Source organism: Lupinus angustifolius, unplaced genomic scaffold (assembly GCF_001865875.1).
Source record: "Lupinus angustifolius cultivar Tanjil unplaced genomic scaffold, LupAngTanjil_v1.0 Scaffold_308_2, whole genome shotgun sequence".
NCBI lineage: Eukaryota > Viridiplantae > Streptophyta > Magnoliopsida > Fabales > Fabaceae > Lupinus > Lupinus angustifolius.
Genome location: NW_017727631.1, coordinates 1 through 26811, shown reverse-complemented (window position 1 = coordinate 26811; position 26811 = coordinate 1). Strand labels below are relative to the sequence as shown.

Genomic DNA, 26811 nt, shown 5'->3' with positions numbered 1-26811 from the left:
TTTACGCTAATGCCCTTTATAGATAGAATGGTACCGGATATACCTTCAGCACATTTGCATTTTTTAATACTATATTATCCACAACACAGTATCCAATAATGGTTTTTCATATGCTCTATAATTAAGTACTTAATACCTTAAAAGTATACTTTTCCCACGTGACTTGATCAAGATAGTGGAGACATGGGCATATTTAAGTACGACCCCAATGTATGTTGGTATCAATCTTATACTATAAAGGGTGTTAGATAGATCTAAAAATCTTAAGTGACAAAGACTAAAATGATAGTTAACTAAATTAATATGGATAAAAGTAGCATACAAGGACAAAAAAATATAATCTTTTTATTGAGTTTTGAGTTTTTTATAATAAATGTTCTAAAAGCATTATTGGTTAACCAAATTCTTAAAGTATGTATGCTTATAATCTACTTATTCTCTCTTCAATCTTAAATACTCATGCTCAAAATCTTGGGTATATAATATTGTTCACCTAAACTCAAGTGTCTCTTCAACCTGCAAAAGATAAGTGAGAATCAAAATTTTAATAATGCAACTTGTATGGTTCATATATTTAATTTATTATTACTAACATATCGCCACTTAGTTTATGTCGATCCACATTCTTATTTTATAATATTAAATATTAAATTTGTATATTTTATTTTAGAGAATTAGAATGTTATTTATTGGATGTATTTCATGTTATAATTTTTTATTTTAGAGTATTAGAATTTTTTTATTGGATGTATTTCATGTTTTAAACTTTATATATAGTATAGATATAGATATCTAGGATTATATGGCTATACTTTAAAAATAAAAAATAGTAAGAGCAAAATAAGAAAATAAAATCATGATGATAATTATTTCATATCTTGATCCATGTTTTTTGGAATTTATATTAATCAGGAAAAAATCAGTGGCTGCCAAAATTACTTATGTTTAACTATTTCAAAATACGACAATTCTAGCTTATATATGTAGTATCCTTATTTTAATTTTAAAATATGTAGATAGTTAAATTAATATTTGACTTTAATAATATCAGAAGACATTATTTTATGTTAAAAAAGAGTTATTAATTTAGAAAGTTAATCTTTTCATGATATTAAACTAGTACTTAGAGAGCCAAATTCGTTCATATGCATTTAATATGATTAAAAGTAAAAATTATTTTATTATAGATATTTAATCATTAAAACTAATATCATTTTTGGATAATATAATTAAAACAGCAACCTTTTCATTTATTTCCTTTCCTTCATAAGATATATTATTTTGGAATTGGATTGCACGTAGTGGTATTTTAGACAACGCACAATTCGAAAACTGGAACAAAAAAAAGAAATATATATATATATATATATATATATACTTGTAATGTATACATTTTATATACTGTTAGTACATCATCTATGTATGTACTCAACATAATAAATGATATAATAACTATTTATAAATTTTTACATTAATTAGATATAGATATTACACTAAAAAAAATAAAAAAAAATACGGTACAAGGTACAGTATGTGTAACCGTATTCCCACTCGAAACCACTACTGGTTTTATACGCTCCCATGAGCTGTTTCAGAAATTGGTTTCATCACTTTCCTTAAATAGATACCTTTCTCACTCTTTGCTCACTTTGTTGTTGTCTCTTATAACCAAAATCCGTTCATTACAAAGTCAGTAACCGCTTCTCATTCTCTCTTATTTTTTCTCTCTTTTCTAGATTTTCGCTCTTTCTTTCCACCATAAATAATCGATTATTAGCATACTTTTTCTTTTACATTATAAGTCAATGTTCTTTGCGTGCTTTTTGAACTTCATTTCAATTTTTTTGCCATGATTTGAATCTGTATGCTTTTTTTTTGGATCGAGTTAGGGTTTTGACCGAATGGGAAGAGGAAAGATCGTGATAAGGAGGATCGACAATTCAACGAGCAGACAAGTGACGTTCTCGAAACGAAGGAATGGTTTGCTGAAGAAGGCAAAGGAACTTGCGATTTTGTGCGATGCTGAGGTTGGAGTTGTTATCTTCTCTAGCACCAGCAAACTCTACGATTTCTCCAGCACCAGGTTAGATCTTTATCTGTATTCATATTTTCTGAGTACTGAGCTTATTGTAATAATCATTAATAATTAATTGCAATTTTTAAGTATTTGATGAAGAATGAAGATAGTGCATAGTGTTTTTTATTTTCTCTATTTTGGTGAATGTGATAATACAATAGTTAATTAACAAAAGGTTTCTCTATTTTCTCTATATAGAAATCACTGATTTGATTTCGGGATAACTTTGTTATCTTCTATACTTGGTTTAGCTAGCTAGAGTGTCAAGTTATATTTTACTCTAAGGAAGCAAAAGGTTTAGAAATTTTGTGCTAATAATCAAGGTGTGGAGTTTTAGTTCCATCAGTATTTGGAGTCTGTCAAAACCTTGCTTGGCTTAGGTCAAGAAATTAATCGAAGTTAATTTGTGGGGCATGGCCGTGCAAGTTTGGAGAAAGAAAATATTCTTAATGATGCACATTGTTGATCATAAGTGTTAAGCCAGCCCACACATTGATCGCACGCACGTATATACATGATATGTTATATTAGATGATCATAAGATATTTGTCAATGGGCACCACAGAATGATAAGTAATTTGCTGATCATTTCTGTTGTATTTGAAGTGCATTGTTGTAATAGGTATGAGTTCCCCATCCTTCTATATGTTGACACGAGAGATGTTTTATTTTACAACATTTGGGACAAAATGAGTTTGCAAATACCAAGGTATCAAAATTGTAAATAGGTTAGGAAAAACGTGCATAAAAATGGAATGTCCTTGCAAAAGTTGGCAAAATTTGTTGTTCAAAAACAAGAATGCTTTTTGAACATCCCATCTATGACATTTCATGTGAAACATGCACCATATTGCATTTGAATGTATAGTGTATTGTTCTCACATGACATATCAATGATTTTTTTGTTGCTGTGCACAATACTCAGATATATTTAGAGTCTTCAAGTAAGCAGATTATGTTTAGAATTCCTAATGGCTATATGCCTGCCTATGAGTTTAATATGTTATGCAAATGATTCATTTGCTAAAAGGAAATACGACCCCACCATGGTGGGGACTAAGAATGTATAGGGATCCGTGGTCGGGCATGATAACCATCACGACCGTGGATCATCACATGTATTAATAGGTAGTGAATCACGATCGTGAATTAGGATGATGTTGATAAATTTTTGCACTTTTCTATAGATTTTTAGGGTTATGTATTAGGTTTGGGGAGAGGACTATATACATGTATTTTGAAACTATAATTATTATAAGCAAGAGCTTATAGCCCTAATCTCTAATAATATATTGATAGTCACTCAAAGCTTCTAAAGATATGAATACAATTGTCTGAACCTCGTCACAAATCCTAATGTTTTGTCTTTCTTCTTCTCCATTGTTTATTCTTTTTCTTTCATTCGATTTCTTGCTCCCAACCGCTTCGTTGTACAATGATTGCTTATACTACAACAACAATTGGTATAAGAGCCACTTATATAAGACACCTTTTAACCTAAGTGCTAGATTCGTGGTGGAGAAGTAGTTCGATGGAACTGGTCATTTAATACTGTAGCAAATGAATGTTAAGGATGTGTTGGCTCATCATACTCTTCTAAAGGCATTGAGTGAGGATAAACCAAATCACTTGAAGTAGAAACATTATTATTTGGATGCATGGTGTGACACATGCATCGACATATATGTAGGTGAGTGAATAATTGACCCAGATGGAACATCAGGCTTTAAAGATAAGTGTTGACAATGTCCCTCACTATCGAGAGGATAATCTTCTCTAAGATGATAAGTGGTGAATCATTATAGCGTTTTCGCGACAACGTGAAAAAGATGTAATTGCTAGCGGATCTACATAGCATGCAAACATTAGTAGGATGCATAACACATACCACATTGATAGAGATGCATGTTTTGACACATACATTGATATAGATGCATGGTATAATACAAATATTGGAGCAGATGTATAATATGACACACACATTAGTTAGCATTGATGCAAGGCATATGATGGGCGTATTCCTTAAGGTGGTGTGCGATAGTTCTTATGAACTAAGGATATTGATTCAGACAATGATGATAAATATTGAGGTTTTCCAATCAGACTTCGTGGTTCATGTGGCAGCTTAGTATTGAAGAGGAAAATTGTTGATAGACTCTAGTGTGGAGGTTCCTTGTATTAAATGACCTTCTAGCGACAAATAGTTTGGTGATATGTTTCATTAGACGAGGCACAAGTTTGGAGAAACTACACCGTAAATAGTTAAGATTTAGGCTCTCGGTGATATCGTCAAATACTTAAATGCTATAACGGAAGCATAATTTTTTGTAGAGAAAGTCACGTAGAGGAGTCGTTAAAGAGAGTTAGGTGTTGCACATATTTTCTAGGGGGAGGGGTATTCACCAATCACACATTGTTATACAAACACTACGTCAGAGTTGCAGTTCCACAACGTGTATTTTAGATGTATAATAGCGCTTTCGTATGCTTTCTGTTTGACCATAATAGTATATTATCATGATTAACCGTACTTCTACTATGTTGTTGTATTGAATATATATAATAGTGCATCACACAAAAAGTGTTATCATATATTTCATACATACAATAACACATCGTACACAAAGCGTTGTCATAGATTTCATACATAAGCATTGCATATATAACATATATTATATAAAACATGTAACAAACATGCACAATTCCACCACATTTACCAAAGATTTGACAATATAAACATATTTCTGAAAACTCAATTCATAAACTATTGTATGATCTGATCTCTTTTAGTTCAAATTCATTAACCTAGAAGATTATATGCAGTAATGAAAGAGAGAAGGTAATGAAGATGTAAAGAACAAATCTATGAATTTCTTTTATTCCTTAACTGAAGAAATAAGAAGGCATAGAGACATAATTTAGATTCAACATAATAAAAATCAAATTAGAATTTACATAGAAAATATGGATTAAAAGATAATAGCCAAATGCAAGAAATACATATAGAGATTGCAAGTTTGGTAAATCACCAACAACTCCATTTAACTTCAACCTTGACATTTCCTATATTATAAAATAAGCAATTAATGTAGATATAAATAAGGTAAAATAAGAGAATGATTCATCTTGTACTTGAAAATAGAAACCAAAAGCTAATAACTTACTTGAAGAGAAAAATTAGGAGAAGAAGAGTTAGAGAAATAGAATACTAAATAATAAGTATATTATTGTCTGTGAGATTTTGTTTTTAAATCTGGAAAGATTCACGCTCACTAAAACAATCATTTTGAGCATATGACTTTTAACAGCGCTTTTGTTTGTAAAAAACGTTTTTGATATGTCACCTTTAACAACCCTTATTTAAGTCAGCACTATTAAATAAATTCAAATCAACAGCGTTTGCTTACAAGTGCTGTTAAATATCAAAATTCTTTAAAATTATTTAGTTGTAATATTATGTTTAACTTTTGATAATGAAATGACAAATAACATAATTTACTTACCAAATATGAGTTAACATACTTTACTTACCAAATATGAGTTTTTGTTGTGTTAAATAACATACATTAATATTCTATTTTAATTATATTGGTTGACGATTTAGAATAATTTTTTGAAGTAATAAGCAATTGTCTTTTCATATATGTATGACCAAATTGTGTTATATATGAAAAACTAGTATGTGAGTTTCTGTTAACAATTTGAATTATTTTTGTGTAATATTTACTCGAGTGATATCTTTCAAAATAAAATTAATTAATTTCATTAGTACATATTAAGTAATAACTAAAACAAACGTTTTTTTGAATATATAACTTTAGTTTAGTGTAAAAAGCGTTGTTGATATGTAACTTTAAACAACATTTATTTAAGCAAGCGCTGTTAAATAGATTCAAATAACAGCGCTTGCTTAAAAAAATATATGTTAAATATCTTAGGCAAACATACAACATCATTTCAAAGAAAGCATCATTAAAGCTATATTTACCTATCAAATTTAACAATGCTTGTTTAAAAGAACGTTGTTAATTATCTTCCGTATCATATTTAATATAATTGTGCTAGAAAGCGTTATTAAAGGACGTTGTTGAATGCGAATTGTGATGTAATGAAATGACATAAGGAAATACAACCACGGATGGTAGCAAAATGTCCGTACAGTCCTGGAAAATGTCCGTACAGTCCTAGAAAATGTCCATTATTCCTTCATCTTGCGAGATAAATGCATACCTGATCAACAAACACAAATAATTTGGAACATAGTATAAGGTAAAATAACTTGCCAATTATATAGGACATAATCCATTCTTCCATGATTTCTGTAATCATATCCTTGGTATAAGTTAAGCATTTAAATCACATAAAGTCGCTGCTAGCCATTCAAATGACCATAACCACAATATGCATAACCTCATATGTGATCTAAAACCCTAACCATATCTCTTATTACCCAAGAGTGGATGGTTGTCATTGTTGAATTGAGTTGTACCCTAGACAAAATTTATTTATAAGGTTAGAAGGTTAAAATCATTGAGAGGTCTTAAACTAAGCATCATCTCGGTCCAAACTTCCTACGTGATTTATTGTTTATGGCCTATGAGACTTTTGTTATGCCACATTAGTTAATTGAAACATAAATGAAGTTAAGGGAAAGGGTGTAGCAATTGGGCAGATACCAAAGCAAGAAAGTCGAATTACTAAAAAAAACAGCTTAGAGTTTAGGATGTATGCACTTAGTATAAAAATTATTTGCACAATTTCTATATTATTAATCATTCATTTATTTATTTGTATTTAAGTCAACAACAGATAAATTGCAGCCCAAAGACTCGTCAACAAAGTCCAATCAAACTGAATTCAATAACTCTCAAACTACTTGAAGTTTCCGTTTTTATAAAGCTGTTTGTTTTCAGTTAGTTTTCTGTTTTTCTGGTATACTATTTTTAGTAGTATATATGTTTCTATTTTTCCCTTTCTTAGATTCATTCATAACTTCAAGATTTCTATTCATTCTTTTTCAATAATATCCAGAAGTATTCTTTTATCACTTTCTTTGCACGTTTTGCTATCTTTCATATCTTGCATCAAGCTTCTATTTCAAGGTCCATTATCACGCATTGTTCATTCCTTCATCTTTCACCATGGCAAGTTATAACTTTCACATGGTATCAGAGCACCTTTTATGAAGGTGTCTCTGCTGTGCCATCTTGCCTTCGAATCACACGACAAGCTTTCTTCTCCGTTCATTCCCTACCAAATGGCAAACCAAATCATCAATCTAATTTTGGATCCTGAAAGTCCTTTCTTTATGCCCCCTAATGAGAACCCTGGAGCAGTTTTGGTTTCTTCCCTTTTGAAAGGAGACAACTATCTTAGATGGCCCAGGGCCATGAGCATGGCACTAGAATCAAAGAACAAACTTCAGTTCGTGGATGGATCTCTAACAAAACCAGCACCAAACGACCCTCTGTTTTTGGCTTGGAAGAGATGTAACACTCTTGTGGTGTCTTGGTTGAACCAAGCCATTGATCCTGCAATAGTGCAGAGTGTTCTATGGATGGAAACAACTACTGAAATTTGGAAAGATCTTCTAGAAAGGTATTATCAAGGTGATGCCTTTTGTATCTCAGACTTAATTGGTGAAATTTACACTTATAAAACAAGGAAACTCCTCTATTGATGCCTACTTTACACAAATAAAGAGTTGTTGGCAACAACTTGATAATTTTAGGCCAATCCCCCCTTGTTTATGTCAAATCAGATGCACCTGTCCCTTAATCCCCACCATTCAAAATTATAGGGAGAATGACTATGTCATATGCTTCTTGAGAGGATTAAATGAGTTTTTTCTACTGTTAGATCCCAAGTTATGATAATGAATCCTCTCCCTTCCATAAATAAAGTCTTATCTATCTTAATCCAACAAGAAAGCCAGATGCATATAGATGATCCTAGAACCTTAGTAAACTTTTCAAATAATGACAACAACATGAATACCTCTAGTTATGATTCCAAATCTAGAGGGAGGGGAAGAGGATATCGAGGTCAAATCTCTAACAGACCTGGAAGGATGGTATCTTAGGAAGATCTCTGGGAGGTAGAGGCCAAAAGATTTGTAGCTATTGTCAAAAGAGTGGTTACACCATAGACACATGCTATAAAAAGCATGGATATCCTCCCAATTACTTCACTTCAAGTTCTGCAAACAGCTATGGTACAACAGAAAATGAGCAATCACATGAGGAATGGGGGTTTTTCACTGAAACTCCTAAGCAAACATCAGATAGACACAACTCAAACTCTTCCCTTACACCTGAAGAGCAACAAGCCTTAAGGATCTTGCTAAGTCAGCAGAAACACTCTGCCAATTATATCACATCTAAATCCTCCAATTCAGATGCCAAAAATCTAGGTAACCATTTGATATTGTCCTATGCTACCAAAGAAGATTCTTGGATCCTGGACAGTGGAGCAACAGATCATGTATGTTACTCTTTGTCTCAATTTCAATCCTACAAGCAAATCAAACCTATATCAATTACTCTGCCAAATGGGAGCCAAGTTGTTGCCCATTATTCGGGAACTGTGATGTTTTCTGCCCCTCTATATCTTACTAATGTCTTATACATTCCAAGCTTTAATTTCAAACTTATATCAATTTCTAAGCTTACTTCTTCCTTGCCTTGTAATCTAATTTTTTCAAATAATGGCTGCACAATTCAGGATCCTCACTCATTGAAGATGATTGGTGTAGTTGATATGAAAGGAGGATTGTATGTTATGGTATCATCCATCTTGACTCAACCAAAGCCTCACAATGTTAATGCCTATACTAGCTATACTGATTGTAACCTTTGGCACTATAGGGTAGGCCATTTATCTCATGATAAGCTAGTAACTATGCAGAACACTTATACTGATAGGGTTACTAAATCTGCATGTATCTTTGATCTTTTACATATGGATATATGGGGACCTGTTTCAAGCCTTTCTACCTTTGGTCATAAATATTTCTTGACTATTGTTGATGATAAAAGTAGGTTTACTTGGGTTCACTTCATGAATTTTAAATCTAAAACATGTCATCTCATAAAATGTTTCATACAATATGTTCAAACTCAATTTTATTATAAAGTTAAAGCCATTAGGAGTGATAATGGGAAAGAATTCCTAATGCCTGAATTTTACTCATCTAAAGGAATCTAACACAAAACTTATTGTGTTGAAACCCCTCAACAAAATGGAATTGTTGAGAGGAAACATCAACACATTCTTGCTGTTGGAAGAGCCTTAATTTTTCAGTCTAATATGCCTCTATGCTTTTGGAATTATGCAATCTCTCATGTTGTCCATTTAATAAATAGACAACCAACTCTCTTTTTATCCAATAACTCACCTTATCAAGAATTGTATAACTGTCTGCCTAACATTAAGAATTTAAAAGTGTTTGCCAGCCTTTGCTTTGCTTCTACTATTGTTTCTCACAGGACCAAGTTTGATCCAAGATGAAGGAGGTGCATATTTTTAGGATTCAAGTAAGGGACAAAATGATATATTTTGTTGGATTACAAAACCAATGAAATATTTGTCTCTAGAAACACAATCTTCTATGAGCAGATATTTCCATTTCATCATTGTGAACCTGACTCTACAAGCTCAACAAATATTCTACCTATCACTCAAAGTGATCCTTTCAATTATCATCCTGCTGATCTACAACCCGTTTCTACACTTTTTCTTCCTAACAGTGAAGGTGAAAGCCAGAGTTCCATCAACACTGGTCCAAACTAGCATACTGAAAACACAAATCCTACTCCAATATCCACCAACAGACATTCTACTAGACCTAGAAGACCACCTCACTACCTGCAGGATTATCATTGCACTCTCATAACCAACTCAAAGTAAAATCAGATATCCTATATCAAATGTTGTGTCATATGACAAACTATCTTCAGCTCACAAACACTTCTCTTTATCCATCTCTACTACTCATACACCAACACAATATCATGATGTTATTCAATACAAATGTTGGACTGATGCCATGAAAACAGAATTGGATGCTACTTGGATCCTAACACCCCTGCCTCCCAATGCAAAAGCCATAGGGTGCAAATGGGTCTACAAAATTAAACACAAAGCGGATGGTTCAGTTGAAAGACACAAAGCTAGGTTGGTTGCAAAAGGCTACAACCAAACAGAAGGTATTTTGACTATTTGGATACCTTCAGTCCAATAGTGAAAATGACTACAATAAGGGTTCTCCTCTCCCTTGTTGCTGCTCACAATTGGCATTTACATCAATTAGATGTAAATACAGCCTTCTTGCATGGAGAATTAAAGGAAAAGGTCTACATGAAGATCCCACCTAGGCTGCAAGTCTCTAACCCAAACCTTGTTTGCAAGTTACAAAAGTCCATTTATGGACTTAAATAGGCTAGTAGGCAATGGCATGCCAAACTAACCATCACCTTACTCAAATCTGGCTACAAGAAATCTCATTCAGATCACTCTCTCTTCATCAAATCCAACCATTCAGGTTTCACAGCAATATTGATCTATGTAGATGACTTGGTTCTTGCTGGCAACAATCTTCAAGAGATCACACAAACCAAGCTCCTCCTAGACAAAGAATTTAGCATTAAAGACCTTGGGACCCTCAAATTTTTTCTGGGCATGGATATAGTTAGATCCATTCATGGAATTGCCCTTTACCAGAGAAAATACAATCTGGATTTGCTACAGGAAGCTGGATTTCTTGGATCAAAACCTGTGTCCAAACCAATGGAATACAACACTAAACTTCATGCTCATTCAGGTAACCTCCTCTCTGATGGATCATCCCACAGAAGATTGATGGGAAAGCTTCTCTACCTCACACACTCTCGTCCAGACATCTCATATTTCGTTGGTATTCTAAGTCAATATCTAATTGCTCCCACTCAACTTCACCAAACCAGTGCGTATAAAATTTTAAGGTATCTCAAAAATTCACCAGGAAAAGGTCTTTTCTTTCCTTCCTCAAACACAACAATAATCAAAGGGTTCTCTGAATCAGATTGGGGGCATGCTTGGATACAAGAAAATCGATAACAGGTTGGTGCTTTTATCTAGGAGCTTCATTGGTTTCATGGAAAAGTAAGAAGCAAAATACAGTTTCAAGGTCCTCTGCAGAAGCAGAATATAGAGCATTAGCAATGGCCTCTTGTGAAGTTCAATGGCTTGTCTTCCTCCTAAGAGATTTTGGCATTTCTCACCCTACTCCTGTCAGCATTTACTGCGATAATAAATCAGCCTTGTACATTGTAACAAACCCGATTTTCCATGTGAGAACAAGCACATAGAGATTGATTGCCATGTGGTTCGAGAGAGAGTTCAAAACAACACCATTCACCTTCTTCCTATTACTTCTTCTTCCCAAATTGCAGATGTTTTCACCAAGTCCTTATCACCAACACCATTCCATATTTTAGTTTCCAAGCTTGGCATGTCAGATATCCACATACTAGCTTGTGGGGACTGTCAACAACAAATAAATTGCATGTCAGATATCCAATCAAACTGAATCCAATAACTCTCAAACTACTTGAAGTTTCCGTTTTTAGAAAGCTATTTGTTTTCAATTGGTTTTCTATTTTTCTGGTATACTATTTTTAGTAGTATATATGTTTCTATTTTTCCCTTTCTTAGATTCATTCATAACTTCAAGATTTCTATTCATTCTTTTTCAATAATATCCAGAAGTATTCTTTCATCACTTTCTTTGCACTTTTGCTATTTTTCATATCTTGCATCAAACTTAATTTCAAGCTTCTATTTCAAGGTCCATTATCACGCATTGTTCATTCCTTCATCTTTCACCATGGCAAGTTACAACTTTCATATTTATCTTATTTGTATTTAAGAGCTAATAGTCATTAAATATGAATGATATATAATATAGTGAAAATGTAAAAAACTTATATACTATTAATACCTACATTTGTTTCTCTTTATTTTATGGTTAGGAGGTTAAATAGGGAAGTAATATACTTTGCTATAACAATTGATGAAGAGATATCAAATAAATTATACATTTATGATTTTTATTGGTTTGGAGAAGAAATTTTGAATGTAAAAATAGTATCCTGGAAGGCCCCAGCAGAAAAAAAGAACAGTGGAATAATATGTATAATTAAGTTACAACTTATGGAAGACATTGAGACTATATTTGGGAGTTAGGAAAGAAATGGAAGGAGAGAGATCTAATGACAAGGATAGAGGAGGAAGGGGGTGAGAAAAGAAGACAATCTCCTCCATTGTTTGGGAGTATTAAATTTAGATGAGAAATGAGTAAAATAATGATAATATAAGAATATTTTTTTATTTTTCTTCAAAATGTAATTTTTTGGTACTACCAAGGGTATCCCTCACTCTTTGCGTAAGGAACTTAATCCCTTTCAGGGTTCGTGGTTGTCTCTTTCAATAAGTGTCACTCCCAAGAATCAAATTCTTAATCTTTTGGTCATCTTGAGGATCTAATAAGACTTTACACTACTAGACCAATGACTTGTTGGTCTTTAAAATGTAATTAAAAATGAGAAATAAAGAATAATATATTATATAATTTTACTGAACGTATTTAAGTATTTGACATATTCTCTTAAAAAACTCAAATTAGAGGAAATATGGAATTAGACACATTGAAGATTTTAGAGGGCTGAGAAATCCTCCAAAACCTTCATGTCTCATTCATATAAGGGAAGACTTTCCAAAGCTATCCCTTCTCTTTTCCTCTAAAACTACACTCCCAAACAAAGCCCCCAAATATAATGGAAAGCTATAAGATTTCATTGTCAAAGGTCAAGTTTGAGACCATATCTTATCATTTTGGTCTTGGATTAGTTGGATATGCTTATTGCCAAATGCATGTTTTTTCTAGATAATAACCTGGACAATTGAAAGAGTAAATAAATGAAAAGTGAAAAATGCTGAGAAAAGCTTTGAAACTGGATGACTTTATTTAAGTCGAAGAAAGACAAACTATATGAAACCGAAGTTATTAGGAAAAGCATACAAAATACTAGGGAAAAAGAGGAAGATGCAAAATTATATGACTCTCTCTATCTGATCCTAATCACATATTCTCTAGTATATTATTCACCTCTAAATTTATTCTTCTCTTCACATTTTACCATACAATATTCAATTTTATATAATATTGTGAATCTTATAGTTATAGAGTAATATTACTCCTTAAATTAGATCAGTGTTTTTTATTATATATGACACCTAAGCACCCACCAATCATCATATTGAATCTTATAATTTACCTGTCTTTCAATTTCTGTGTAGTATAGTATGATTTTCAATCTTTACCTCTAGAACACAATATATTTGTTTCTCATTAAACTTACACTTCATATATTTTATACTAATACGATTTATTCGAAACTCATGTGCTTCTAAAAACTTGTCTTAACTCTTCACATTTCTACTTTTCCATACATTTCTACTTTTCCATTTAGTTCCCTTCTGAATTCAATTAAGACAATATCATCATTGTGATACCATTTCTTAGATATAGGGTATATATAGCATCCTTAATTGTTAATATCCAGAAAAATACCTTTCCTCGAAATATTGAGATATGCCATATAACCAATGCCTAAAGGTGTGGAACATGTTCCTCTGCATCAGAATGCTTCCTTGATAAATGTTGTAGAAGATTATTATATGCATTTACATTGAATGACTTTTAGTAGTATTATTAAACTCAGACTGATCAATAATTCGGTCAGAGTACTAAGTCAATGAGTTATTGGTAGGACTAGTAGGTTAGTAGTTGGATCGATAACTCGGTTTATATTAAAAATTCTAAAAAAATCATAATATTAATTAACATTATTCAATAACTCTATATTTTAAATTTAAAAACATTACCGTATCTAATTAGATAACCAAAAAAGAATATTTTCTTACTATAAAATGTCACAAACAAATAAAAAACATATGTATTTTGCTTTAGTTGCAACAAAAAATGCACATAAATTAAAATTTAATTAAACAATGAAAGATTTGTTGTAATATAAGTTCACAAATGACAAATATGATTATAAGTAAGTTAAAAATATTTTCATTTCAAAACGACATTGTTTTGGTTGTTTACTAAAAATATATTTTTTTCATTGACTCAGTCTGTCCAAATGGTCTGACCATCTAAGTCACTGATTTTAGGCTTTAATCGACCGAGTTAAATTGAGTCAATCTGATTTTGATGCAAAACAGGTTGGATGAGAAGTTCGAATTGATCAAATATTTGATTCCTGATTGAATTGGTCGGACTGACCCGTCTGAAACCGAGTTTTATAATAGTGTCTATTAGTGAATATTCAGTTACCTGAGCACATATCTGATTCAATTTCAATGGCTTTTTCCAGCATGAAATCAGTAATCGACCGATACAACAAAGCAAAAGAGGAGCATCACCAACTTGGGAGTTCATCCTCAGAAATTAAGGTATACATTAATGTCTTATGCCAACATTCACAAGTGAAATATATAATTACATCAATTGCTAATTATTTTGGTGAAATAGTTTAAAATCTCCAACATACATTGCTTATACAACGAGATAAAACGGCAGATAACACAACACTTGATCTTATGCTGAATTCGATTTAACTGTGAATTGTAACATTAAGGATTATTCATCTGGTAATGAAGGGCTTGATACCATGTTAAATACCAATTCTTCTCTGTTATGAATCATAGCACTTCCATACTCAAATTTGTTATTTCTTTTTTCCTTCTTCATATCAACAAATTTTTACGGGAACTATCAACTACCTAACATACCGTCCACCTTTAATTATGTGTGAAGTAGTTTGGATATGTATAAAGAATATCATTATAAATCCTAGTAAGGAGAGTACTTCAAATTGAGGTTAGCCTAATTTCTATAGGAAGAGTGACACCAAGAAAAACAATAGATAAAACAATTAGGAAAGATTTAAAGATCATTGCTTCATTAATGAACACAATTTATAATAGAACATTCTTACATTGTTGGATTCATGTGGTTAACCTCACCTAATGAAATTGAAGTTTTGTTCTTTTTCCTTCCTAAAATAAATAGGAATTGCTCAAGATAAAAACAAAAAGTATATTGATTAATCCCATTTCATCTCCGAAGAATGGAAGGCGAGATAAGGAAGTGCAACACAAAAAAAGAACTCCCAAACTTACTCTGAAGCTAGATACAAAAATACAGACATTCCTCATTGAACTTGACTTTCCCTATCATTCATTCCTCTCAATAAACTACGACACATGACAACAATTAGAAGATTGGAGGGATTTGAGCAATTAGTGAGCAAATTAAAAAGAACATCATATAAGACACCAAGTTTAAAGCATGACCAACTGTTTGTTTAATTACCATGTAATTCATAGAAATAATTGTATTCGACCCAAATCGCTTAGGCAAATGTCAATTTCCAGCCCTAAAACATAAACCAAATATAACAAACAATTTAACAGGTAAGAACATAGATATAAAATCTTCCCAGAAGTTAGAAGTATTCCATAAAATGTCATAGAAACCCTAAAGCTTGAGAGAGAGAGAGAATCTATATAACTGAAATGTAGCTGCAATTGTTTATTGACTTAAAAGTGATTGTTACAATAAGCAAACAGGTTTATATACCTGAGAATATTTTCCTAAAGGAGCTACAGGTACCAGTATAGGGTGGTAATATACAAACTGAGACTGAAATACCTCACATGTGTACTCCACCATGCGTAAACACAATACACTATATTCTAACAACATGAATTGCAAACTTGGCAATCTTCAAGTACTTTATAAGCTTCCAATTAGATGACAATTTGCGTAGATCCATGCCTATTTATGAAAATGTTGAACAACTTGCCTAAATATAAAAATAGTGATGAAAGATCTTGACAGTTATCTTACATGCTTATTATAATGAAAGCATTTAAATTTAGTGAATCCTTTTCAAAACTGAGCATATCATTTCTTGTGTCATTTACTAGTTTTGGCAAAAGGAGGCAGCATTGTTAAGGCAACAATTGCAAAACTTGCAAGAAAGTCACAGGTACATTTATTTATGCAAAACATGTGAGTTTTAAGTGAGTTCAGAAATAGGCATGTCAAAGAGAAGAGATGAAAGCTCTAATAGATTTGATTTTTCAAGTGGAATCATTCACAAAAGAGAGATTAAAATCTATTGGCAAAATACTCTGGAGCAGTATGTGACAATTCATTATACAGTTTTTCATAAAAATATAAGCTAAATTTTGATGCATGATGCTCGCAATTTTAAAAGTGCCTCTGTACCTGTTAAACATGTCATAGGCTGGGATTATCTTTAGGTCTTCTCTGTAGTGTCCTGTTTTTTCAGCCACAAACAATATCTATCTTAATTTCAGAACAATATATGTTATTAAGATCCTCCCCATACCCAACTAGGTGAGAGAGCCTCATGCATTGGGCCGCCATTTTTCTATCCCATTGTAAGGAATGGGACTTATGTCCCACATTGAAAGTATTGGATTCCAGTGTGGGTTTTGAAAAGCTTGAAACCATCAAGCCACTCAAGAGATGGCTTTCCAGTGTGGGTTCTATGACCTTGGTCTCTCCAACCATGAGTAGCTTTTATGAATCTATTGATATCAAACCTTTCCACCATGTGCCTCAGCCAAAGTTATCAAATTGAGATTGATATCGTGATTCCGAAGACCTATTTCCTGAATCTAGAGAATTGAATCATGAATCATAAGACACACAACCAATAAACAAATAATACAATATAATTTGACATAAAGAAACTATAGATGTTATCATTTTAAAGTAAATAAATCAATATAACTAATGAACTAAAATAGGCACTACAAAATAAATCAATAATAGCTCAATCACACCAAAGAATGCAAACTTATTAAAAAATGGCTAGGAAAGAGAAAGGGCAAGCAATTGGAATCAGCCTTTTGAAGGAACCCAAAGCACAAAACAGAAGTATTCTGTGAGGAATACAGCCAAAAAAGAGATTCTGAGGCTGTGGGGATAAATTTTAGGGGTTTTAATTATGTGAATCGGCATGGAGGGTAATTTCATACTGCAACCCTTTTCTAATTAAATAAGGCTGATTTAAAGGCTCTAGAAAATAAGTTTTCAAGAATTACTCCAATCACTGCATCACCCATAAAACACATAAAGATGCCTGACTAAACCCCTAAAGAGACATTACAAGAATCGGCTTTTGCACAACCCGACTCGTTATCTTGTGTGAGACCCATTTGTGCATCTCTCATTCTGAATCGCAAGCTCATTTCCAGATTTTCTATACTCATGATACTTTAGCGAGTCAGTTGTGATTCTGGTCCATATTTGATTCATCCAATCATTTGAATTGTTGGCCCTCTTTTCTGTTTCAATTCGACTTGAGTCACATGTATCAAACATACCTGATAATAATTCCTCAGCTACAAATGAGCAATGTACGTACCAACATTGTAGTCTTTGCCCAGGACTAGTCAAATGGCTAGGGCATAGACAACCTGCGAGCTCCAAGGCTGCAGAGAATGTTAGAATGCGAAGATCCAATAGCAAGGCACGGAGCCTTAGTCCTACATCAAAAGCATGGGATTCTAGTGTGGGGTTTATAAGGCTTGGGCTATACAGCAGCCATGGCTAGCTTTTGTGGTGCAACTCTCCCAAGGTTTCATATAGTATGTTATCAGCAGAAACAGGAAAGCTTATCAACACAGAATTGTGTTGGTAATGGATGCAGAATAGCATGTTGGTTATGAACACATAAGGTGTTCGTCAAGGGATAAGACTATACAGGTAGACTAGGCAATGGTGTTCTTGATTTTCTTGTATGTTAATATCTCAAATCCAATTAATTTTCATATGATGAAACATGGTACGAACCAAGTTAAACAAGTTATCTAAAGTTCGACCATTGCACCCATACTGCAATAAAAATGATAAAGTTGTGTATAGTTTCTGGAAACACTACTGTGACTTCGTAACTAGTCCACATTTCAAGACTCGTAAATTATCAGTAAGTGGACATGTTAAAGACCATGGTGGTGGCTTACTTAATAATTTGATGAATTTAGAAGAAGAAAAATCAATGAAAACAGAAATGTTTACGATACATATTCTAACTCCCTAGGTAAAAACCATGAAAAGACAACAAGAAGTGTTAATAGTATCTTGCGAAGATATTGATTATGAAAATACAATGGAAAATGTACTGTTTGGATGATGCCGAGGACCAACTATTCAAAACGCTTGTTATTTGACGGAGGCTTATGAATGATTTTATATCTTAAGACTGACAGATATGTTGCATCTCTCCAGCCTTGCTGATAACTATCAATTGTTGAAAACCTGAAGTTAACAAGGTTCAAATCAAAACTTTTTTTGGTAACAATTAACAGGAAAATCATGGGAGAAGAACTGTCAGGTCTGACAGTCAAAGAATTGCAGACTTTAGAGAACCAATTGGAAATCAGCATTCATGGTGTACGTATGAAAAAGGTTTGCACTGTCTATCTAATACATGGTGCTCAATTCTTGAAGCCAAGACATTACAGTTAACATAAGATTGACATATGCAGGACCAAATCTTAACGGATGAAATACATGAGTTAAATAGAAAGGTCAGTCTTGGAATAAAAAACTACTGCTTTCACCATTCTTAATTAATTAAAGATGACTTTTCTTTTCTGCAGGGAAAACTCATACTGCAAGAAAATGTGGAACTGAAAAAGAAGGTAAACCTAATTCATCAAGAAAACACAGAATTAAAAAAGAAATTATTGATTTTATAGCAATACCAACTAAAATAGCTCCGAAACTAAAAGATCCAAATCTTAAATGAGCAAACTAGTCAATTGTTTTATTCCTGCCTTTTAAGAGAGAGACTGTCACTAACACAGGTCTATGGAACAAGAGATGGGGATGGAACAAACAGAAAATCTGTTCTCAGAAATGACCTACACACAGGAGAAGAATTGAATGTCACTGTGAATCTGCATCTATAACAGTACAGGAAAACAATAAGAGGCAACTACAGGACCTGCAAAGTTTGGGTATGATATTGACTACTTAGCTGATTGATCATTGAATCGTGAAACAAAAGCAGAAATCCTGACATGGAATTTTTTTATTGCTGCAGCAGATTGCATCTGCATTGAAGCATTTACAGACTCGGATTGATTTTTTATGCTTTTCAATCAAGTATGTGGCATATATAGGCCAAAAACCATCCAGCTTAGTATTTCAATTTGAATATAATCAACAAAAGCAACTCTAGCATATCCATGATGAATAACAAACACAGTACCATATGTATAGTTACGACTGTATAACTAAGAAATTCTTCACCTTTGTGTGAACTGTGAAGCATTTTACATTTTATTATCATGCTAGAAACTATTACATGCATTCAGATGAAGGGAAAACAGGAGAGAAAAGCAACGACAATGTTAGCAATATACGATTTTACAAAACTATGAATACTAAAAGTCTAAAAGCATGATAGGTCTCAAAGGGGGCAGGAGAACAATCAATGTTTCAAGATATTCAGATAAATAGATATAGATATCAGAATAAAAAGAAAACTTTAGGGACATTCTAATTGTATTACTTGAGAGTAACACAAACACATGGCGCAAAACTATCAGCAATTAACTCTTATTCAAAAGTAAAGAAAAATCATTGCTTTAGCACAAAAGGTATGTTTTCAACTGACATTAATTAATAGTAATGGCTAAACAGAGATAAAACATTCAATATCACAATCTATACTCAAATAAAGCAGTACTATCGAGAAGGAAACCACAGTTCACAGGAAATGCTAATGGAGTAATTTTTCATAAACAAATAAAATACTCTCTCCACACACACAGATATAGGAAGCCAGTATCCGTAAGCACACTGACAATCAATGAACAAAGTTTTGGGGAAGCTATGATGGAAAACGGAAACCAAGACTCACAGTCACAGCATGAAATTCTCACTCCTAAAATAAATTACCAAAGCACTTGAATGTGCTGAGCTTGAAGATATAAGATAGTATAAAATGAGTATAGCAATGTTAACCAGAGGCAGAGGAGGGGGTGTCCTACCCATGCTATGGTCACCCTGAAGTTAATTCTTTTCTTTAATCGTTTATAGTTATACTATATGTATTCTTTTATATGTATCAATAATATATTTTTAGAAAGATAGAAGGTTTCTTGGTGTATATATTTTTCTTGTGTCTACTTGTGGCACCCCCAGTGCCTAAGTTCTGGATCCGCCACTGACGTTCATATATACTACATGCATAAAAATGGAACCATTTACATCCAAATTATCACTTCTATTCTATGTCAAGAGAAAACCAACAGAGTAAACAGTTTTATAGTATACATCTGTGGCAAACTTTGAGAGGCACTACTTAGAGTTAGGCACAATTCCATATGAACATCATTACCATGAATAAGGAAAGAGCTTTGCAGTTTCCCTTTCAGCATAGAAGAGTCACTTATTACACTATGTTGTGACCGCATACTCAGGAATATCAGCAATTCTGTAGTAATAATAGAGATCTAGATCCACAGTACTATAAATATAGCGAGCACATATTTTGCTTACTAGGTGAGGTCAGCTACATGGAATAATGACCTATCATAAATCATAATTGTAGACAAACTATTTAAGTCTAAATCATTCTTAATGACTTCTTACTTTCTCCTATAGTTTTTCTAAGTTTCCCACTATCTAAAACCATTAGAATCTGATCAACTTTTGTTACTGAGGCTTCATAACAAGGTTTCTACAGGTCTATTCTAAACATCCCCAAACCACTTAATACAAGATTCTACACTTTTTTCTACAACAGGTGCTACCTCATCTTTCTCTCTAATGCATTTATTCATAATTTTATCTTGATTGGTGTGTTCACTTATCCATTCAAACATTCTCACCCTGCTATATTGCCTTATTCTTGTGGGCTTTTTAATGCCCAACATTCAATTCCATACAATATTGCAAATCTTATAGTAGTGTGGTAAATGTTCCATGTAAGCTACACTGCTAGTTTTCTATCACAAATAACACCTGGCACAATCTTATTTCTTCAACCCTACTAGAATCTTGGGGTTTACACCTTTTATTTCACATCAATGGACCAAGGTAACTTAAACCCTATAGCTCGTGGCATGATAGTGTTTCTAATTTTCACCTCTAAGCTAGAATTAGAGTTACTCCCACTAAACATGCATGCCATATATCTTGTCTTTTACTTTTACTTGATCGAAAGTCTTGTGCTGCCAAATCTTCTCTTTGCATCTCTACCTTTCCATTTATCTCCTTTCTCAATCCTCTAACTAGGACTACATATGTGTCGTGGCACCAACTCTTGAATACACTCAATAAGCATACCCAAGACCATCGTTAAAACTAGGCTCAATATTGACAATAAAAGACAATTTAAAATGCTAATTTTCAAAGTTGTAAAGGGATTATGGAATCGATAACCACAAAATCGATAATCAAGAGGAAGTGTAGAAACCAATAAATTTAGAGATGTGCATGCACATAGCATTTCCATTATTCATATAAACACACACGAGGTAATTTGAACTAGACTTTGGTTGGAAGTAGGAAATATGCGCATAATCATAATGTTCTTTTTGGCCTCGCATAATGAAGATAATTTACTATTCATTACAAAATATTATAAAGTGTGAAGATAAAATATAATGGGGAGAAATCCTCATAAAAAGGAAATTAAGTGAAAATAGCAACTCCAGTGACTAAAGAAGTGGGAGGAATACTTCCTCAGAGTCAAAATGTGTAAAAGAGAATGGTGAGTCTCAAAATAGAAACCACAACTTTAAGGGATTGAACACACAATTGAAGATGAATGTGTAGATTATTCATTTTACACAATGAAGCCCCAAAAATGTCTCTCCTTCCAATTTTCCTTCGCCAGCTCCTACCTTTTGTAAGGAAATTGACAATGACATAACACCTATGAATCTATGACCAACTTATACCAACGATACCATCACATTGTTAAATTCAGAATATATGCAGCACATGTCTTTCGTAAGGAAATTTTACAATGACATATATTGTAAACCATTGGTCGAACCACTATACCAGTTCCCTAACCGGTATGATAACCGGTACGGTATTAATAACACTGCTTATACCATCACATTGTTATCATAGACTAACAGGTCATCATTGTGTTTACATATACTAGAATATAGGCATTTATTAGCCAAATAGGTCATCATTGTGTTTACATATACTAGAATATAGGCATTTATTTACTTCAAACCATATAATCTCTCTTGTATCACTGATAGACTATTTTAAGCAAACATTAATCAAAGCACCAAGAAATGTGGAAGAGAGGATGCAAAATTAACCACTTGGTGGCAAATCCCAACCTGTTGGGAAAGACTCAATCACCCTATTAGGAGGTTGAGGGCTAATTTTAAAACACTGAAATTGAAATTAAAAATGTACAGAACAATATTGCATGATGGAACACTAGGAGTTTTTTACTTGTATTAAATACAGCGTTGGAAGATAAAAAGTAACACAGCTAGATCGGGGAATGAAACAACTCATGCATCTACAAACCAAATTTCCTACATCCCAATTCCCAGAATGTTGCCAGGAAAAAGAAAACCTAAAAAATTGAAGGCATAAAATACTTCATCATTGCCTTTTCTTTGCCTTCAAGAATCAAAAACTACACATTTCACAAATAAAGTCAGTTTAAAATCAAACAGTAAAACTGTATGTCATTGCTTAAGTATCTATCAATAAAATATCCCTATGGTTTATATTAGCACTTCGCTATTCTTAAGCTATTTTCTGTAAACCTTTTAACAAATTACACTAGACATGTGAACCGCAAGACATAGCTCAATATCATGTCTGCACTCTTTTAAGGATAGTGCAAGATAAATAATAGAACATATATAAAATCAAATTAGTTTCTATTCCATTAGATTTAACCCTGGAGCAGTCAAATAAACACTTTTTTGGCATAAATTACATGACATCTGATGGCTCTACACATTAATTGTTCATTTTTTTGTGTACCAAGTATTACTTCCTCCCTTGGCTTTATATTTTTTGCATATTTTATCCTCTTGTCATTTGTATGTATGATACCAAAATAACGAAAAGCTCAAAGTGGCAATATGCACATAGCACATGAAATAAACAAACCAGTATAGTTCACTTTTAACCTAAAAATCCATCACCAAATATCACTAATTATGAAAATACGAATGAAACTAGAGGAAAAACTCACCACCTGATTTACATCTTGGTGAGGACAAATAAAAGGACATGGCAATAAGAAAGGGAACAAAAGCGAGAGACAGTAAATTTTATGTTTAAGCTTATATAATCAAAAGAAAGAAACAAAATACTGAAAACTATACTATAAAGTGCAAATGAAAAATAATAAAGAAAAACAATCCATAACTAAAAAATAACTATAAATAGGATATGCATGAGAAACTGCTAGTTTCTTAGTTACCTGAGATGCCAAATCCAAACGCTCCACTATTCCCGTAAAGAGTAACCTAAATGATATGAAAATACACAATTAAGTGTACTAATAGAAAAAAACTGTTTAGGTCTGATATGAGAAATGATGATGCTACGATTGTGCTAAACAAAACAAACTAGAATTCTGAAAAGCAACTGAAAAACGAGAAATATTACAATAGTTTACTAAACTAATGTCACCGTAATGAGAATACCAGCAGTTTTATTAAGAATTTCTCTTTTGTTCACTATTTTGCTTTCATTTCCCGCAGTTTTTCAGCAATCAAACGGATTCAGAAGATGAAAACCCTAGCCAAGGCAAAATGAAACACCGTAACCGGTTTCGTGAAAAGGATTATTGGACAATTAGAGAAGAAAGCAATTTAGGTTGGAGAATGAATGCAACTCAGAAACGAACTTCACGGCGAGAATCGCTTTTCTCGCCGTGAAACTGAAAATCGGAAACCTTAGCTGAATGGTGGAATATTGAAATCGAGATCTGAAATGAAATGCGAGTTTATATAGAAAAGAAGGAAAGGGAGAGAAGAACGTGAAAGAAACAATAATACGGTTGAGTTCAAGAAGACACAAAATATCTGGAGTAGAAATGGGTTTAAAGAAGTACTTATTGGAGGCATCGTTACCCCACTACTCCTAAATTTTAATTATTAAAATTAAATCAAACACGTATAGTTAATCAATTTTATAATTTTTATAAGCTTGGCTTATGTTTGTCCACGATTTTTTGTTAGTTTTTTATTCCGTGTAGAGCTTGGGGATTTTCATTTTTCGTTAACTGTTTTTTGGCCTTGTTTTGGGAGGCATCCCTGTTTCATCTCACAGCAAACAGTACATATAATAAAGTGATTGAAGAAAACGTTATTCTAAAGAAATTAATTTATATGAATGATTAAATCCATTTTTTTTTTGTTATTATTAAATCCATTTTTTAATCTTATCATTTATAGATAGTTGTGTAAAATAAATTTATTTATTTTTAATTTTTATATAAGAAACTGCTATCTGATGAGTCTTTTTTTCTAGTATGCTGTATTTGTATAAGGTTTAATATGTTCTTATATGACAATAATCAATAATAATCTGATCTATATTTACTTAGGGAATCAAAATATATATATATATATATATATATATATATATATGACATAATTTTATCTTGTTTTATTTTAATCTTATCAAATAACTATATTTTTTAAAATTAAATTATCATTGAAACTAATAACAAATTTATATGTCTTCTATTTTTTTTAAATGTTGTTATATATATACTTCTATACTATGTAGCCAAAACATGGTGTACCTCTTACCATGATGTAACTTTCATTTCCTATTTTGTCATTCATATTATTTATTTTTTACAAAAAAACCATATAATCTTAATTAATCACCACCAACTCATTAATTAACCACATCTCTCACCTTAAACTAAATATTATCATAAACACACAAAAATCATAATATAAAGTACACCGAATATAACAAATATATTCTAATTATAAAAAAATGAAATATATAAAATTAAATACGTAATACTATACAATATTGACCGATAGACACAAAATGTCTTTACAACTAGTGTGTGATAATTAGTTGAGAGAATAATTTCATTATCAAATAATGACCTAGGATGCAGTATTTTACGTGCAAAAACTTTACAATATATCATCCGTAGATATTGTGCTTAATGTCTTAAATGGAGATCAGTTGTCTCATATTTTATGTTACATTGTATATTAGTCCAATAAAAAGTTGTCATATATTTAAAATAAAAAATATAAAATAATATTTTTATATATTTAATAAGATATAATTAGTTTGAGATATGAGAACATGAAGTTTTGGGAAAGAGTATCTCACTTCCAAGAAGATGAGACTCTAATCAAACAAAACAAAAGGTTGAGAAATTAGGTTGGCCTTATCAGGTACCACTTGGCTCTCTACGAAGATGACATCATTGAGAAAAAACATTCACAAAATAAAAAAAATGTAGTAATATAATAATATATTGTAGCATAATAACATTGTTATGAGTAAATATGAGTTAACACTAGCCTTCTCACATTTTATATACAAGATGAAATTTACTCCACTTGTTAAATGTTTTGATTGAGCTTCTAAAATTATATTGTAATTATATACTTCACGAAGCAATCAAATATTTCCATTACTTGGAAAAGGATTGGGTATTAGGCCGAATGCATTCACTTTCAACTCAATCATGATGGGGCAATGTAAAGATCAACAAACCAATAATGTAAAGATCAACAAACCAATGGTGCCACTGATTTTATATCTATATGAAGAAAAAGATTTATTGATTTAGATAGAGAAGAAAGTATTTCTTGATCTGAGGAGTGAGATGTAAATTCAAGACTGGGATCATTTGTCTTAAAAAACATTTGTTCATGTATCCCTATCTAATAGTATTTTATAAAATAATATAAAATATGGATTTATTTTTTATAACTTTTTTCTCAATTAAATGATGCATTTTATTTGACTTGGGACATCAATGGGAACACCAACGGGACAAGAGATCTTCATCCCTAAAATCATAATGTGTGTCATATTTAATACTTTTCTATAAAAGTATTTCTAAAAATTAAAAATATAATACACATGTCATACTTTTAATAGCCGAAAAAGATAATTTATCTCTTAATATAATGAAATACTTTATTTTATTTACATATATTCATATAGAAGGCTTTTGTTCCTATCCGGCGAACCAAAGGTCATGTTTAGACGCCGAGGTGGCCCCACTTGTTGGGACCACCGAAGTTGACCCAGGAGACAACATGCCTTCCGTACTCCACCAACCTACCTGCCAGCGCAACAGACGGGTTGGAGAGCAGGCTAAGAGACAAGAAGGGCATAGTGTACGACCCAACAGGCCGCCTGACACGAGAAAAGCAGCTCCAGACAGCACCTTTGGTCGGCCACGCGTCGCACCACCAGCCAAGAGCCCAAGGTCAACTCTCACTCCTATAAATAGGAGTACCCACCAACAGGAAGTATCTTAACCTCAACTCCTAGACTCTCTAATATTATTCTTCTTGTCACTCACTCTCTACTTCATATACTGACTTGATCGTCGGAGAGCCTTTTCAGGTACCTCCACCGGCGG

At 32.4% G+C, this 26811-nt stretch overlaps 1 protein-coding gene and 2 long non-coding RNA genes across 8 annotated transcripts; 2 read left to right on the top strand and 1 right to left on the bottom strand.

The window, feature by feature from the left end:
* The first annotated feature begins 1563 nt into the window (after positions 1 to 1563).
* Positions 1564 to 19371, top strand: LOC109340964 (MADS-box transcription factor 23-like). Of its 5 annotated transcripts, none has more exons than XM_019578739.1 (9): positions 1580 to 1689; positions 1880 to 2083; positions 14500 to 14578; positions 16118 to 16179; positions 18533 to 18632; positions 18713 to 18754; positions 18827 to 18868; positions 19034 to 19145; positions 19276 to 19371. In XM_019578739.1, the coding sequence occupies exons 2-8, from the start codon at positions 1902 to 1904 to the stop codon at positions 19136 to 19138; spliced, it is 612 nt and encodes a 203-aa protein (XP_019434284.1). In that variant the 5' UTR covers positions 1580 to 1689; positions 1880 to 1901; the 3' UTR covers positions 19139 to 19145; positions 19276 to 19371. The 5 variants fall into 5 exon arrangements, with proteins under 5 accessions (XP_019434282.1, XP_019434284.1, XP_019434283.1 ...); XM_019578738.1 differs by having other exon boundaries at positions 19273 to 19371; XM_019578736.1 differs by having other exon boundaries at positions 1582 to 1689; positions 19034 to 19154; positions 19199 to 19371.
* Positions 15690 to 24312, bottom strand: LOC109340965. 2 transcript variants are annotated; one of them, XR_002106874.1, is made up of 3 exons: positions 23879 to 24312; positions 23653 to 23698; positions 15690 to 16837 (listed from the first exon to the last, which is right to left on the bottom strand). It is a non-coding gene; the product is annotated as an uncharacterized LOC109340965 (long non-coding RNA). The 2 variants fall into 2 exon arrangements; XR_002106873.1 differs by having other exon boundaries at positions 15690 to 16831; positions 23879 to 24310.
* LOC109340966 lies at positions 22219 to 22605 on the top strand. The gene is made up of 2 exons (XR_002106875.1): positions 22219 to 22327; positions 22380 to 22605. It is a non-coding gene; the product is annotated as an uncharacterized LOC109340966 (long non-coding RNA).
* Positions 24313 to 26811: the final 2499 nt, after the last annotated feature.